The 15,954-nt window shown below is 30.3% G+C and overlaps 2 protein-coding genes across 3 annotated transcripts in view; one reads left to right on the forward strand and one right to left on the reverse strand.

The window, feature by feature from the left end:
- The window catches only part of tor (tyrosine protein kinase receptor torso), a 91,683-nt gene extending 80,197 nt beyond the window's left edge, over positions 1-11,486 (reverse strand). Inside the window, exons 1-3 of one of the 2 annotated variants that reach the window (XM_075311121.1) lie at positions 11,371-11,486; positions 10,218-10,465; positions 2,882-3,259 (exon numbers count right to left, since the gene is read on the reverse strand). In XM_075311121.1, the coding sequence (XP_075167236.1) occupies positions 2,882-3,259; positions 10,218-10,436 (597 nt within the window). In that variant the 5' untranslated portion in view covers positions 10,437-10,465; positions 11,371-11,486. Of the gene's footprint in view, positions 1-2,881; positions 3,260-10,217; positions 10,907-11,370 lie in introns of both variants that reach the window. The other variant, XM_075311120.1, reaches the window with a different exon arrangement.
- On the forward strand, positions 11,282-15,594 carry LOC142240134 (uncharacterized). The gene is made up of 2 exons (XM_075311845.1): positions 11,282-11,399; positions 14,900-15,594. Exon 2 carries the CDS (start codon positions 15,235-15,237, stop codon positions 15,592-15,594), a length of 360 nt encoding a protein of 119 aa, XP_075167960.1. The 5' UTR covers positions 11,282-11,399; positions 14,900-15,234.
- Positions 15,595-15,954: the final 360 nt, after the last annotated feature.

Genomic DNA, 15,954 nt, shown 5'->3' on the forward strand with positions numbered 1-15,954 from the left:
GGGAAACATTTAAATCTGAAGCAATTTTAAGGAAACTTCGCAAAAGTTTATTTATGATTTATCGCTCGATATATATGTATTAGAAATTTAGGAAAATTAGAGTCATTTTTACAACTTTTCGACTAAGCAGTGCCGATTTAACAAGGAAAATGTTGGTATTTTGACCATTTTTGTCGAAATCAGAATAACATATATATATGGGAGCTATATCTAAATCTGAACCGATGTCAACCAAATTTGGCACGCATAGCTACAATGCTAATTCTACTCCCTGTGCAAAATTTCAACTAAATCGGAGTTAAAAATTGGCCTCTGTGGTCATATGAGTGTAAATCGGGCGAAAGCTATATGGGGGATATATCTAAATCTGAACCGATTTCAACCAAATTTGGCACGCATAGCTACAATGCTAATTCTACTCCCTGTGCAAAATTTCAATTAAATCGTAGCAAAAAATTGGCCTCTGTGGTCGTATGAGTGTAAATCGGGCGAAAGCTATATATGGGAGCTATATCTAAATCTGAACCGATTTCAACCAAATTTGGCACACATAGCTACAATGCTAATTCTACTTCCTGTGCAAAATTTCAACTAATTCGGAGCAAAAAGTTGGCCTCTGTGGTCATTTGAGTGTAAATCGGGCGAAAGCTATATATGGGAGCTATATCTAAATCTGAACCGATTTCAACCAAATTTGACACGCATAGCTATAATGCTAATTCTACTCTCTGTGCAATATTTCAACTAAATCGGAGCAAAAAATTGGCCTCTGTGGGCAAATGAGTGTAAATCGGGCGAAAGCTATATATGGGAGCTATATCTAAATCTGAACCGATTTGGCTGATATTTTGCAAGTTTTTCGAGACTGTTAAAATATTCGAATGTACGGAATTTGAGGAAGATCAGTTGATATACACGCCAATTATGACCAGATCGGTGAAAAATATATATGGCAGCTATATCTAAATCTGAACCGATTTTTTCCAAAATCAATAGGGATCGTCTCTGAGCCGAAACAGGAGCCTATACCAAATTTTAGGACAATCGGACTAAAACTGCGAGCTGTACTTTGCACACAAAAATACATCAACAGACAGACAGACAGACGGACAGACAGACAGACGGACATCGCTAAATCGACTCAGAATTTAATTCTAAGCCGATCCGTATACTAAAAGGTTGTCTATGATTACTCCTTCTTGGCGTTACATACAAATGCACAAACTTATTATACCCTGTACCACAGTAGTGGTGAAGGGTATAAAAAGTGTTGTTCCACCAAGACAACGCACCGTGCCACAAGTCATTGAGAACAAGTCATTGGCAAAAATTCATGAATTGGGCTTCGAATTGCTTCCCCACCCACCGTATTCTCCAGATCTGGCCCCCAGCGACTTTTTCTTGTTCTCAGACCTCAAAAGGAAAAAATTTGGCTGCAATGAAGAGGTGATCGCCGAAACTGAGGCCAAAATGGCATCAAAAAATTGGAAGGTCGTTATAATCGTTGTATCGCTCTTGCAGGGAACTATGTTGAATAATAAAAACGAATTTTGACAAAAAAATGTGTTTTTCTTTGTTAGACCGGGGACTTATCAGCCAACCTGTTACTTCGGATCCCCATCACGATTTTACTAATGTTAGTAAATATTTTTGTAAATATATTTGTAGTGGACGACACATGTCAAATTAAGTATGAATAATTTAATTATTTAATCAACCTATATAAAATACTTCTAATAAAAAAGCTCATAGCTGAAAATCGCTGTTGATATAGAAAATTAAATTGTCCTTGAAATAAAAATTAAATATCCATAGATTTGTTTAATTGATATTGGTAATTGTATAAAAAAGTTAGTTTTTCACCATATTTCACCATTTCCCGGAAATCACAGTATGTGTGTGAGAATTTCTCCAATGTCGCAATGACCGTACTCGTGACGAGCTTCTTTGTTTTTTTTGCCTTTGTACGTACGTCCTTCAACGTCCATCACTCGCATACATGCATCGCCTACATTTTAATGTTGCTCCATTGATTTTGTTTTTGTTTTTTAATACATAGGATAAATATTAATTAATTCCGAAATATATACTTCGTATTTTTGTCATCGTATGTGTAAATCAATCTTTTGACCGGATGTTTGTATACATGCCAAATTTGTTTGTGGGCTATGACCATCAGACAGGAAATACACAAACCATTTCATTAATGCTTTTCGAATAATTTTTGATTTCAGTTTGAAATGTGCCTAGGATGAAAGAAATGAAAAACTCAACGAAAAAGGTATAAAGTTTATACCAATTTTCTCCTCTAATATGATTTTTAGTAAAAAAAGATACCTATTAATTTTTAGTAAAAACTGAAATGTTAAATTCCAACCATCAGCGTGTGATAAGTAACATACATAGTACTTAGGAGTAACCTTAGCGGAAAACTGAATTGAAAGAGCCACATCAAAGAGAGGACTAAGAAAGCCCACAGATGTTGGACACGGTTCAGAAAAGCGCTGGGCTCTAACTGAGGCCGGAATCAGGGAATATAAATAACATTCTTCAAATTGTACTAAATCAACTTCGATAAAAATACTTTTTTTAAGCCTAAATGTACTTTTTGAATTTGGTGAAGACTTTTTCCATTTTGCTTATAAAAGAGATCCTGCAGGGTAAAATGGTTATCGTGCCCGTTTGTCATGGCTTTATTGTGGTACTTCCCGAAATAATGCTGCAATTCATAAATTGCTCAAGTCAGCCAATGTGCCCTCGACTATATTGTCTAAAACAAGGCCTGAATTTGGAATGAATTACTGAATTAGCTTCTTCAAAATTTTTATAAATATAAAATGTGCAAAAATCTCCACACAACCCCGATTTTTTGAGTACTCACCAAATATACCATGAACTTTTCCGTTTCATTGGACAAGTGTACTTTAATCACAAACAGTACAGTATCCTTTTCATCGTCATCACTAGCATAGTCAGAAATTGTTTCGTTTGTTGATGGAGTTTTATTTGATGTAGTCGCCACTGAGACCAGTGAACTTCTGGGCGTTGTCGTCATATCCGTTGGATACGTTCTATTGTATTTGTGGTATGAAGGTGATATATGCAAATTTATTCTAAAATTCAAGCTACTTTCATCACGACAGATTAAAGTGAGACTGTAGTTCTCGTGGACACGTTTTACTGTGGTCGCACCACCAGTTTGATTACATTCTTGAAATGCATTTGGTTTGGAGCAATAATCTACGCAGAATTCCAGGCGCTGAAAAAGATAAAAAAAATCTATTAGCAAACATGTGGGGGGAGGGGTATAAAAAATTGCGGTACAGTGACCCAATGCCAAAAATAATCTATCACAAGTGGAAGAAAATTTTACCAAAAATCTACCAAATTTAAAAATTCTTATTTTGAAGTTTTTCATAAAACTATAGAACATTTTCCAAAATTTTATTTTTATAGAAAATTTTGTCAAAACTTTATTTCTTTAGAATATGTTGTCATTTCTATAGAAAATGTTATTTCTATAGAAAATTTTGTCAAAATTTTATTTCTATAGAAAATTTTTTCAAAATTTTATTTCTATAGAAAATTTTCTCAAAATTTTATTGCTATAGAAAATTTTTTCAAAATTTTATTTCTATAGAAAATTTTGTCAAAATTTTATTTCTATACAAAATTTTATCAAAATTTTATTTCTATAGAAAATTTTGTAAATATTTTATTTCTGCAGAAAATTTTGTCAATATTTCATTTCCATAAAAAAATTTTTCAAAATTTTATTTCCAAAAAAATTTTGTCAAAATTTTATTTCTATAGAAATATTTGTCAAAATTTTATTTCTATAGAAAATTTTGTCAAAATTTTATTTCTATAGAAAATTTTGTCAAAATTTTATTTCTATAGAAATTTTTCTCAAAATTTTATTTCTATAGAAAATTTTGTCAAAATTTGTCAAAATTTTATTTCTATAGAAATTTTTGTCAAAATTTTATTTCTATAGAAAATTTTGTCAAAATTTTATTTCTATAGAAAATTTTGTCAAAATTTTATTTTTATAGAAAAGTTTGTCAAAATTTTATTTCTATAGAAAATTTTGTCAAAATTTTATTTCTATAGAAAATTTTGTCAAAATTTTATTACTATAGAAAATTTTGTCAAAATTTTATTTCTATAGAAAATTTTGTCAAAATTTTATTTCTATAGAAAATTTTGTCACAATTTTATTTCTATAGAAAAATTTGTCAATATTTTATTTCTATAGAAAGTGTTGTCAAAATTTTATTTCTATAGAAAATTCTGTCAACATTTTATTTATATAGAAAATTTTGTCAAAATTTTTTTCTGTAGAAAAGTTTGTCAACATTTTATTTTTATAGAAAATTTTAAATTTTATTTCTATAGAAAATTTTGTCAACATTTTATTTCTATAGAAATATTTGTCAAAATTTTATTTCTATAGAAAATTTTGTCAAAATTTTATTTCTATAGAAAATTTTGTCAAAATTTTATTTCTATAGAAAATTTGTCAAAAATTTATTTCTATAGAAAATTTGTCAAAATTTTATTTCTATAGAAAATTTTGTCAAAATTTTATTTCTACAGAAAATTTTGTCAACATTTTATTTCTATAGAAAATTCTGTCAAAATTTTATTTCTATAGAAAATTTTGTCAAAATATTTTTTTCTACAGAAAATTTTGTCAACATTTTATTTCTATAGAAAATTCTGTCAAAATTTTATTTCTATATAAAATTTTGTCAAAATTTTATTTCTATACAAAATTTTATCAAAATTTTATTTCTATAGAAAATTTTGTCAAAATTTTATTTCTGTAGAAAATTTTGTTAATATTTTATTTCCATAAAAAATTTTGTCAAAATTTTATTTCCATAAAAAAATTTGTCAAAATTTTATTTCTATCGAAAATTTTGAAGTACCACTTAGCTGCAGGTATATATTTTGAAAATTCTACCAAAACTTCAAAAATTCTACCAATCTACCAAGCAGTAAAATATCTACCATATTTGGTAGAATTATACCAACTGTGGCAACAGTGGTTGGGATGTGGAGTATTGAAAATTAGTTATTACATTTGTACCACAACGATATGTGAATGCTTATTCCAATGACTTTTGTTCCAAGGATTTTTATTCATTTTATTTACACTAAAAAATATTGTCTCGAGTACCGTACGAATGCGAGTTTTGGTTAGCATAGAAGACGCAATGTCTACGTCGATAATCTTTTTAATGAAGGCATTTTGTATTTAGAGTTAAATATTGGATTTTGACTATATGAGTATCTTTACATAAAGGGACGTTTTATTGAACTGAGGTCGATTTGTCCGAAAAAAATAAGAACAAATCTTCAAAATGAATATTCCTAAAATGACGAAAACAGAAAACCGAATAAATTACAAATTCAAATTTAAAAGGGACTAAAACATCTTTAGTGCAAATTTCGCTTCTTTGGCTTGGAGTCAATACAAAAATCATTAGGATAGATTAGATTGAAGTGGCGGTGCTATTTATTTCAGGCTTATTTAGACTACTCAGTCCATTGTGTTACCAAATTATTTACAAAAATACCTATTACATATAGACACTTTTTTTTACTGCTCAACCCACCCGATTGCATTTTTCTGTTGAACCAAACTGATTGCTCCAAAAATATTAGCAGACTTTTTAAGTTAACATTTCCAGGTCCGCCAGTAATCTCAAGTTATATGCGCCTATGCTGCTATTTTAAGTTCCAGGTCTTTATAATATAGTCCTAAACATCTACATAACATTTATTCCCCGGGGTCTGTGTGTGCACCACGTCTCACTGCTGGGAATTAGAGTTTCATACTTCTTGTTGAAAAAGGGCTTCTCGAGAGTGTAATCCACTACGTTTGGCACATCTGGCATTATTTTGAGGACCGAAATGTGACCGTGCCTTTTTTCGACCACAGTGATCTCACGCCTACGCAACCCTACAGCTGTTGTTGCAGCTGACTGTTTGGCCAATATGTCTAAAGCCTCAGCAACAGGAGAATAATGCATGAAATCTGTCCCTGTCTTACTGAATGCGCCTGAGTTACATAAAGTCATTAGTGCAAATATAAAATCTTTGGATTCAGACAAGTTTTTTTTCCCTGAATTTATCTCAAATTGATATCAGTTTAATTATATTTTTAATTTCAAATTCAATTTTTCACAAAATGTGTCATTCCAAGGGTAAATATGCAATTAGCTTTAATGCATCAGTACCCTTTTATTTGCCATAATTCTTGGAAAAATGTTTACACATAAGCAGGGTGCTTAAAATTTGTGATGAAATATGTTTATAAATATAACGAGGACATATCTGTACATGTTGCATACACCTTCATTGCTGTATATATTTAACTACTATTGCAACTGAATGAATTCCTAAAGGTTTTCAAAATAGAATCGAAATTACAAATGGGTAAAACAAGTGATGTAAGCATAGTGATATTTTCAAGGCATCAATCTCTGCTCTGTGTTCTATCAACATTTCTTAGATTCTGAATAACTTAAATGCATGTACATAAAGTTGGAAGCCCACGTAAAAATCTATTTAAGGACAATTCCGTTTCTAGGAAAAAGTGTTGACCAGTTTGTGTTACAGGCACGGTTGCCACAATTTGTAGAATTCTACAAAAATTTTTAGATTTTTTTTGTTTTGTAGATTGGTAGAATTCTTTATGTTTTCGCAGATTTTTTATAGAAATAAAATTTTGACAAATTTTTCAATAGAAATAAAATCTTTCGAAAATTTTCTACAGAAATAAAATGATTACAAAATTTTCTATAGAAATCAAATTTTAAGAAAATTTTATTTATATATTTATATTTATAAAATTTTGACAAAATTTTCTATAGAAATAAAATCTTGAGAACATTTTCTATAAAAACAACATTTTGACAAAATGTTCTATTGAAATACAATTTTGACAAAATTTTCTACAGAAATAAAATTTTGACAAAATTTTCTACAGAAAAAATAAATATTGAAAAAAATTTCTATAGAAATAAAATTTTGACAAAATTTTCTATAGAAATAAAATTTTGACAAAATTTTCAATAGAAATAAAATTTTGACAAAATTTTCTATAGAAATAAAATTTTGACAAAATTTTCTATAGAAATAAAATTTTGACAAAATTTTCAATAGAAATAAAAGTTTGACAAAATTTTCTATAGAAATAAAATTTTGAGAACATTTTCTATAAAAACAACATTTTGACAAAATGTTCTATTGAAATACAATTTTGAAAAAAATTTTCTATAGAAATAAAATTTTGAAAAAATTTTCTATAGAAATAAAATTTTGATAAAATTTTCAATAGAAATAAAAGTTTGACAAAATTTTCTATAGAAATAAAATTTTGACAAAATTTTCTATAGAAATAAAATTTTGACAAAATTTTCAATAGAAATAAAAGTTTGACAAAATTTTCTATAGAAATAAAAGTTTGACAAAATTTTCTATAGAAATAAAATTTTGACAAAATTTTCCACAGAAAATTGTGATGAAATATTCTATAGAAATAAAGGTTTGACAGAATTTTCTATAGAAATAAAATTTTGACAAAATTTTCTATAGAAAAAAAATTTTGACAAAATTTTCTATAGAAATAAAATTTTGACAAAATTTCCTATAGAAATAAAATTTAGACAAAATTTTCTATAGAAATAAAATTTTGACAATATTTTCTAAAGAAACCAAATTTTTACAAAATTTTCTCTAAACATAAAATTATTAGGAAATTATCAATTTTCTTAAAATTGCATTTCTATAGAAATAAAATTTTGAGAGAACTTTCTATAGGAATAAATTCTATAGAAATAAAATTTTAAAAAATTTTCCATAGAAATAAAATTTTGACTAAATTTTCTATAGAAATAAAATTTTGACAAAATTTTTAATAGAAATAAAATTTTGACAAAATTTTCTATAGAAATAAAATTTTGACAAAATTTTCTATAGAAATAAAATTTAGACAAAATGTGCTATAGAAATAAAATTTTGACAATATTTTCTAAAGAAACCAAATTTTGACAAAATTTTCTCTAAAAATAAAATTATTAGGAAATTATCAGTTTTCTTAAAATTGCATTTCTATAGAAATAAATTTTTTTTAGAAATAATATCTGGAGAAAATTCTATAGAATTAGAATTTTGACAAAATTTTCTATAGAAATAAATTTTTGAGAGAATTTTCTATAGGAATAAATTCTATAGAAATAAAATTTTACAAAATTTTCCATAGAAATACAATTTTGCAAAATAAGATTTCTTGTAGTTTTTTGGTAAAATTAGGGAACAAGTAAAAGTCACTAAATTTTTTAGATTAGGGAACAAGTAAAAGTCACTGGGAGCTAAATCAGGAGAATAAGGTGAGTGGTCAAGCAACTCGTACTTTAATTCGTTGATTTTAGCCATTGTTAAAACACTCTTGTGCGCTGGTGCGTTGTCTTGATGAAAAATTACTTTTTTTGTTGTAAGCCAGGACGTTTTTCTCGAATTTGTACATTTAATTGATCCAAAAGGTTGCAATAGTACTCTGAATTTATTGTTTTACCCTTTTGCAGAGAGTCAATCAATAAAATACCTTTGACGTCCCAAAAAACCGTTGCCATAAACTTACCAGCCGATTGAATTGTTTTTGCCTTCTTTGGGGCACTTCCTCCAGCTTCAGTCCATTGTTTGGATTGTTCTCTGGAGTATAGTGGTGGATCCATGTCTCATCAACAGTTATGAAACGACACTTAAAATCCATTTTATTTCACTTAAAACGATCCAAACAAGCTTGACAGCACACATTTCTAATGTTTGCATTGTAAAAAAATTGCGGATGCGTGTTTTTTTGAATACCTGTTTCTATATGAAGGAGTTGCCAGATCGAAACAAAATTTAACATGTGTTTATAATAGAGATGCAAGTTTCCAAAACACTTAACTTTTTTCTGTTTATACCGCGCTTTTTGTGCTAGGCTAAGAAGTTTCCGAACTGCCCTCGTATATGTACCGAAATGTCAAAGAGAGAATAAGGAAAAAGATAAAGATGGTTCCCCATACAAAAATAACATTATGTTCTTGCAACATGTTCGAGGTGATCATATATATGTTTATACCCTAAACCAAATAGTGGTATAATAATTTTGAACTGCCAACAAATGTGCCTACTAGAAATATTGAAATATATACCGATCGATTCAGAATCACCTCCTTAGTCGATCTAGCCATTGGTGTCCGTCCGTCCGTCTGTCCATGTATTTGTTTTTTTCGCAGGATTCCGGTATATTGGTATATGACGTTTATTTGGCACAGGGACGAACGCCATTGAATTTGGAAAAAATCGAATCAAATTCAGATATAGCTCCCATAAATATGTATCGCCAGATTTTGATAAATGGGGTCAGATTACTAACCAATTGACGTCCAATTTGGCAAAACGTAATCTAATTCACCACCCATCAATTGTGTAAATTTTAATCGAAATCGGTTCAGATTTAGATATAGATCCCATGTATCGCCCGATTTTCTCAATTGTGAACATCAAACCCTTATTTTTAAACCGATCTTACTCAAATTTAGCACAAGGTATCCTTCTGTGGTATTAACTAAACCTGCTAAATATCATTAAAATCGGTTTAATTTTAGACTCAAAGTTGGCACAATGCTATCTTCAATATCTTATTCACACTTGCAAATATTTCTTACAAAAATATATTGCACGATTTCACATTAGTGACACTAATTGAGCGATTTCCTCTTTAATAATGAACTCAATATTAATGGCCTACTATTAACTCTGTAGGTGTAACATCAGATATAGCTCTTAATAATAAACATATCTGATCAGATTGAGATAAATAAGGAAATAAATAAGGAAATACGGTTTATTTCCCAAACCTATTTCAATAATACCCCACAAATGCTTATGGTTACTAATTCGGTAGGGGGTTTAAGGTATGAAGTAGTTTATTTTTTTCCCTTATTCCGGCATATTGAGGCACCCATATGATGCCTACTCTTCCCTATTCCTCGAACTCCTTGATTATCCTTTTGCATTGGCATTGCCCTACCGTAATCCTTGAAAATGTTTACGTTTTGTGGTCTAAAACTAACATCGCCCTTTATAAATGGATCACTAATTTTTAAAATCCAATAAAAGATCTTATAAGTACTCGTAATACTGATATCACTTACCGTCTTGTTGGTCGCCTGTCCATCGTTTATCACTGACATCGGTGTTTTAGTGGTGCACGTTGGTGTTGAACTACGGCCCAAACAACGAGCAATGCATACCTCTTGGGGTAAATATTGATAATCATATTTATGCAATTGTTCTACCAAATCTTTAGAGAAATTTAATGATGTTAGACCAAAGAGGAAAACTATAGTCTTGGTATAGTATAACAGCAACATGGTAGCGTAAGCAATCACTCTAGATTAAGCTAGACCGACCGAAGGGGGGTACGTTAATAATGGTTTAAGGTAAATATTTTGGCATACACATTTGTTACACTTATTTATTTCAATTAAATATACATATTTATTAAAAATATTTTTAATAATTTTAATTTTCGTTGACTTCTCTTCTTTTTTAAATTTTATTTTGTGTACGACGACATTATTTTCTCTTTTGGAATTTGTTTTATTCTTTTTTTATCACTTCACTTTTGCACACATTTTTTTTATTTTGTTTTTGTAGTCTCATTTCTTATTCTGTGGCCCTCGATGCCATTTTATTTTATGCCTAATTAACATCTAATTAGTTTTCTGTAATTTCCTCACACTCTCTCTCTCTCTCTGGTATTTATGGAGAGGGCACATTCTTTTTTGTTTGTCTTGAAGTATACATCAATATATGTATTTACTTTTTCTGCATATCGTTACTGAATGTAAAAAAAAAACAAAAAAGTAAGCGTATTTTATAAAGTTTTTGTTTTTGTTCTTTTCATTTTGAATTAGCTGGACATATCAACATACACACCCCCACACATTTCCACGTTATTCTCCCACACAGACTCGAACCTTTAATAAATTACATTTACTGAGAATAAACTCTCTATGTCTCTAAAGATTATCATACTAATTGTCATCATCATCGTCATTATAAAACCAATAACACACAACCAAGTATAAGATGGTCAATGAGAGCACATAGGGATAGAGTGTAGAAACTCTACAGTTATATCTTTGGTGAGAGTGACATTCCCTGTGTTTTATGTTTGCCACTGGTATTCACTTTAATTTCAATTCATTTTAAATCTTAATCTATATGTATATAGTCATAATTTTTAATCATAATTTTGTGCTCTTTATCAATATGTCGCACACACAATTATTTATTGTTAACCTTCTCCTGAATGTTTGTTGCTGTTAATGGTAAAATATTCTTTTAATTTAAAATTCAATTTGTTCCGCCGTACAAAAGCTATGATTCGAATTGGATCTTTGTTGTTATCACTTTGGCGTCCGATTTTCTATTGAGGCCAAAATTTTTTCGATCGCGAAACGCACAAAGTGTCAATACAAGAATAACGAATTAAAACACTCTTTTTTTAATAAAATTCACCATAGAAAAGTTGGTATACAAAACTTGCTGTTCAATTTGTAACACATTAAACAATGCACTGAAAACCTATTGCAGAGAGACCAAAAATTTCTTGTCCTTAAAGAACGAATGTAAATTTTGCTTAGCACAGAAGAGGCATTTTCTTGACCAAAAGTCGATAAACTTTTCAATGAAGTCATGTTGTCCCTATAGTTAAGTGAATCAATCGACTTGAAAATGGATATTTTTTCATGAAAACAAAATTTTGTTGAACTAAAGCCAACTTGGTCTTAATAATCTTCAGAAAAATCTTCAAAACTGATGAAATCCTCTTTAGAGTTTGTATCTAACAAAGCTACAAAGCGTACAAAAATAGGCGATATTGTTCAATACTTTATTTTGAATATGTTTATTACTTGAAATATAGTATAATTTCTACTTGGAGTTTGGACATTTAAGTTGTAGTAAATGGTTTTTAAACCACTTTGAAAGCGCAAGAAGAAAAAAGCAAAAATATGACTAAATTCAAATTTGTTTTATAGCGTGAATAGTCTTTTAAAAGTATCCACTGAAAAAACAGTTTATGTAAAAAATTTAGATTATTTTTAGCAAATTTTAACTAAACAGTATTACAAACGCTGACATCATGCCGATATCAGTAAAATTAACAAAAATAAGTAAATATTTTTCGACAAATTCAAGACAATTTATTAGACATAATTATTTTTTTCACTTGTTAAAGAAAATTTTGTACTTTGAAGGGAAATTTTGGAGTTCAAAATTGCAAGAATGTCTTTCGTGCCATACGAAGTTCAAGTTGAGGGCATTTGTAGTAAAATTTAAAGAAATAATGAACTATTTTGTGATACTGGATTTTATTGTATTCAAACCCTCATCAGAGATGGTCTATATCAAACTTTTTTAGGTTTGCGACTGTCGCAAAGTTGTAAACGTCGTAAACGTCACATACGCGTCGTAAATGTAGAAAAAGTAACAAAAGTCGCAAACTGAAAATACTTTAGTCGCGTCAGCTAGGCAGCGAATGCGATGATATCCAAGACGATGGTATGTGCGAAGAAGTTTAAATTCTTAGGAATGTTCACAATTTTCGGTTTTAGTCCCCACACGCAAAGAAAAAAAACGTTTGGAAAACCTGTACCGAAAACGTTTTTCTTTTGTTAGAGTTTTTTGTATTGCTTCGAAAATTGTAAACTTATTTATTTATTTATTAAATTTATCTTAGCTTATATAAATATAAGGCAAGTATAAAGAAAAAAAGAAATAGCATTAGCTACAAAGGCTATCAGCTAAAATTGTAAACTTTTATCACCAAAAAAATTCGTTTGTTACAAAATTTTTATTTTTTCAATAAAAAAAGTTATTTTTGAAACAACAACACAGTCCATTTCGTTTATATCAAACACTGTTCTTTTCTGACTTTAGGCCTTTAATAAGACACATTTTACAGTTCAAAATTTAATATACTACAATGTAATGTTGAACATTTTTTTCGGAATCTTCCGAACATATCTAGAATATATGTAAAACAAAAAAAACTTTGGTCGAAGCAGGGATCGAACCCACGACCCTTGACATGCAAGTCGGACGTAGCAACCACTGCTCCACGGTGCCAAACTAAATGTTTGTTTCTGTTAAATAAACTTTGTTTATTCGGTTCGTGGGCGCCGCAAGCTATGCTATATAAATATAACTTATATGGATATTTATCTATTGATGACCATAACAGGTACATAGCTCAGTGGTTAGTGTGTTGGCTTGCAAAGTGCATGGTCCGCGGTTTGATTCTCCGTCCAGGCGAAAGGTAAAAAATTGTAAAACTTTATAAAATCGTATAATTTCTTCTACATTGTTGGTATTACAGGAAAAGGTGTTAAGAACTAAAAAACCTCGTGGACGTGAAAAAGATGTGAGGGAAAATGAAATTAGCAAGAAAGCAATGTTTTTTTTTTTAGTTTGTCTTTATGAAATTGTTTTTACATCCTGGAAAAGAATAAACGTTTATCACAAAAAGTATATACTTTTCTTTCAAATACACTTCCTTACAGCGGAAAGCAAATGAGAAACGAACTTTGTTTGTCTAAAATTTCGTTTGGGAGGAAAGAATTATTTTTTTGCGTGCACATTTTCCCTATTGCCTTTTGCACGAGTACAAGGTAACCGTGGATTTTCTCGTCCTTTCTTAGCTTTCAAGTTCAGTCTCCTGTCCAATATAACCCCAAGGTATTTTGCACACTCACCAACGGGAATTTCGATACCACCTAAGAAAATAGGCTTGACCATGGGAAAACTTTCACAAATTTCTGCAGAAACTCACAGCGAATGCTGTCAAACTAAATTAAAAAATGTTCAGGATTTCTTCTATTCAAAATTTGGTTTTCTACAGTAGGTTTACGACTTTTGCGACATACGTATTATACCGTCGGAAATGTATGTCGCAAAAGTCACAGTTTGTGACAGGCCAACCCTGACCCTCATTCGCAGAATTAATGTAGATATTGGCACAGATTGGCAGTAATACCATTGTCACATTGTTCACTTTGTGGGTTTTTGAGCTTATTCCACATAAGAAGTGATACCGAGTGGGTTGTAGAGGCAGCATTTCTAGTGGTGCAATGGTTAGCATGCCCGCCTTGCATACACAAGGTCGTGGGTGCGAGTCCTGCTTCGACCGAACACTGAAAAGTTTGTCAGCGGTGGATTATCCCACCTGACATTTCTGAGGCTTTCAAAGCTTCTCTAAGTGGTTTCACTTCAAAGTGGAACGCCGTTCGTACTCGGCTATAAAAAGGAGGTCCCTTGTCATTGAGCTTAACATGATAAGAGAGAAGTTCACCAATGTGGTATCACAATGGACTGAATAGTCTATGTTAAGTGAGCCTGATACATCGGGCTGCCATCTAACCTAACCTAGTATCACAGAAAAATATCACCAAAATATTCCCAATTAAAAAGTTGATTGAAGTTGAAAACTTTTTCAATTAAAAAAATAATTGATACTATTAATATTTTAATCAAACTCGAAACATTAAGTCAATTAAGTCAATGATTGAAATTTTTTAAATTTTCAATTCAAAAATTAATTGATACATTAACTTTTTAATCAAACTCGGAAGAGTAAGACAGTTAAAAAACTATGGATATTTTTTTTTTAAATTCTTAATTAATTTTTTTTTTAAATTATAAATTTTTGAATCATACTAAAAAGGATTAAAAATAAAGGGTGGTTAAATTGTAAGGGCCAATGTTGAATGTGAACCACACCTAAACGCCAAGTTTTTTCCGAATTTTATTTGACATTTCTCTATTTCAGACTTACTCAATTTGAACCATGGACGTCGTGAATGGGCAGAATGAGAATGGTTCCAAGAAATGGCAACAGTGGATGATCAATTTTCGAAGAAAATCATCTTCAGTGATGAAGCACATTTTCACCTCAGTGGATTCGTCAATAAACAGAATTGCCGCATTTTGGCGAATGAGAATCCAAGAGTGATTGTCGAAAAACCAATGCACCCACAAAGAGTGACTGTTTGGTGCGGTTTATGGGCTGGCGGCATCATCGGGCCGTATTTTTTTCCAAAATGAGGCCGGTCAGGCAGTTACTGTGAATGGTATTCGCTATCGTGAGATGATAACGAACTTTTTATGGCCCGAATTGGAAGATGTGGATGTGGACGATATGTGGTTTCAGCAGGACGCCACACAGCTAACGAAACAATGGCTCTTTTGCACAACAAATTCAATGGCCGTGTTATCTCACGTAATGGCGATGTCAATTGGCCGCCAAGATCATGTGATTTGACACCGTTGGACTTTTTTCTTTGGGGTTATTTGAAAGAAAAGGTGTACGTCGATAAGCCAGCAACAATTCAAGAGCTAAAGGATGAGATAATTCGGCACATTAACGGCATAGAACCTCCATTATGCCTCAGCGTCATCGAAAATTTGGACCATCGAATGAAGGTGTGCCACCGAGGTCGCGGCGCCCATTTGGCCGATATTTGATTCCATACATAATTGAGTGATACCAATATATCATAATAAAATAAAATTACAATAATTTCCTAAATAGTTTGTGTTTTATTCAAAATCAACATCGGCCCTTGAAATTTTAACCACCCTTTAGTTACAGAAAGTGATTGAAATATAGTATAGCGATTACAAACCGTTTCGGTTTTAAATAAAATATTAATTGAATTTTTCAATCAACATTAATTAAAAATTTAATTGAATCAATTAAAAAACTCATTAAAATTTCCTAATGAAATCAATTAATTTTTTAATCAAATATTTTTTGATGCTCAATTACAACTGTGATTGATACTTTCATTTTCGTGATTGAAGACATTTCAATTAAAAAATTAA

This window comes from Haematobia irritans, chromosome 5 (genome assembly GCF_050003625.1).
Source record: "Haematobia irritans isolate KBUSLIRL chromosome 5, ASM5000362v1, whole genome shotgun sequence".
In the NCBI taxonomy this organism is placed as follows: Eukaryota; Metazoa; Arthropoda; class Insecta; order Diptera; family Muscidae; genus Haematobia; species Haematobia irritans.

Bases quoted from the DNA above. Each gene is read 5' to 3' on its own strand.
- LOC142240134 (XM_075311845.1), top strand. From the start codon at position 15,235: ATGGCCCGAATTGGAAGATGTGGATGTGGACGATATGTGGTTTCAGCA.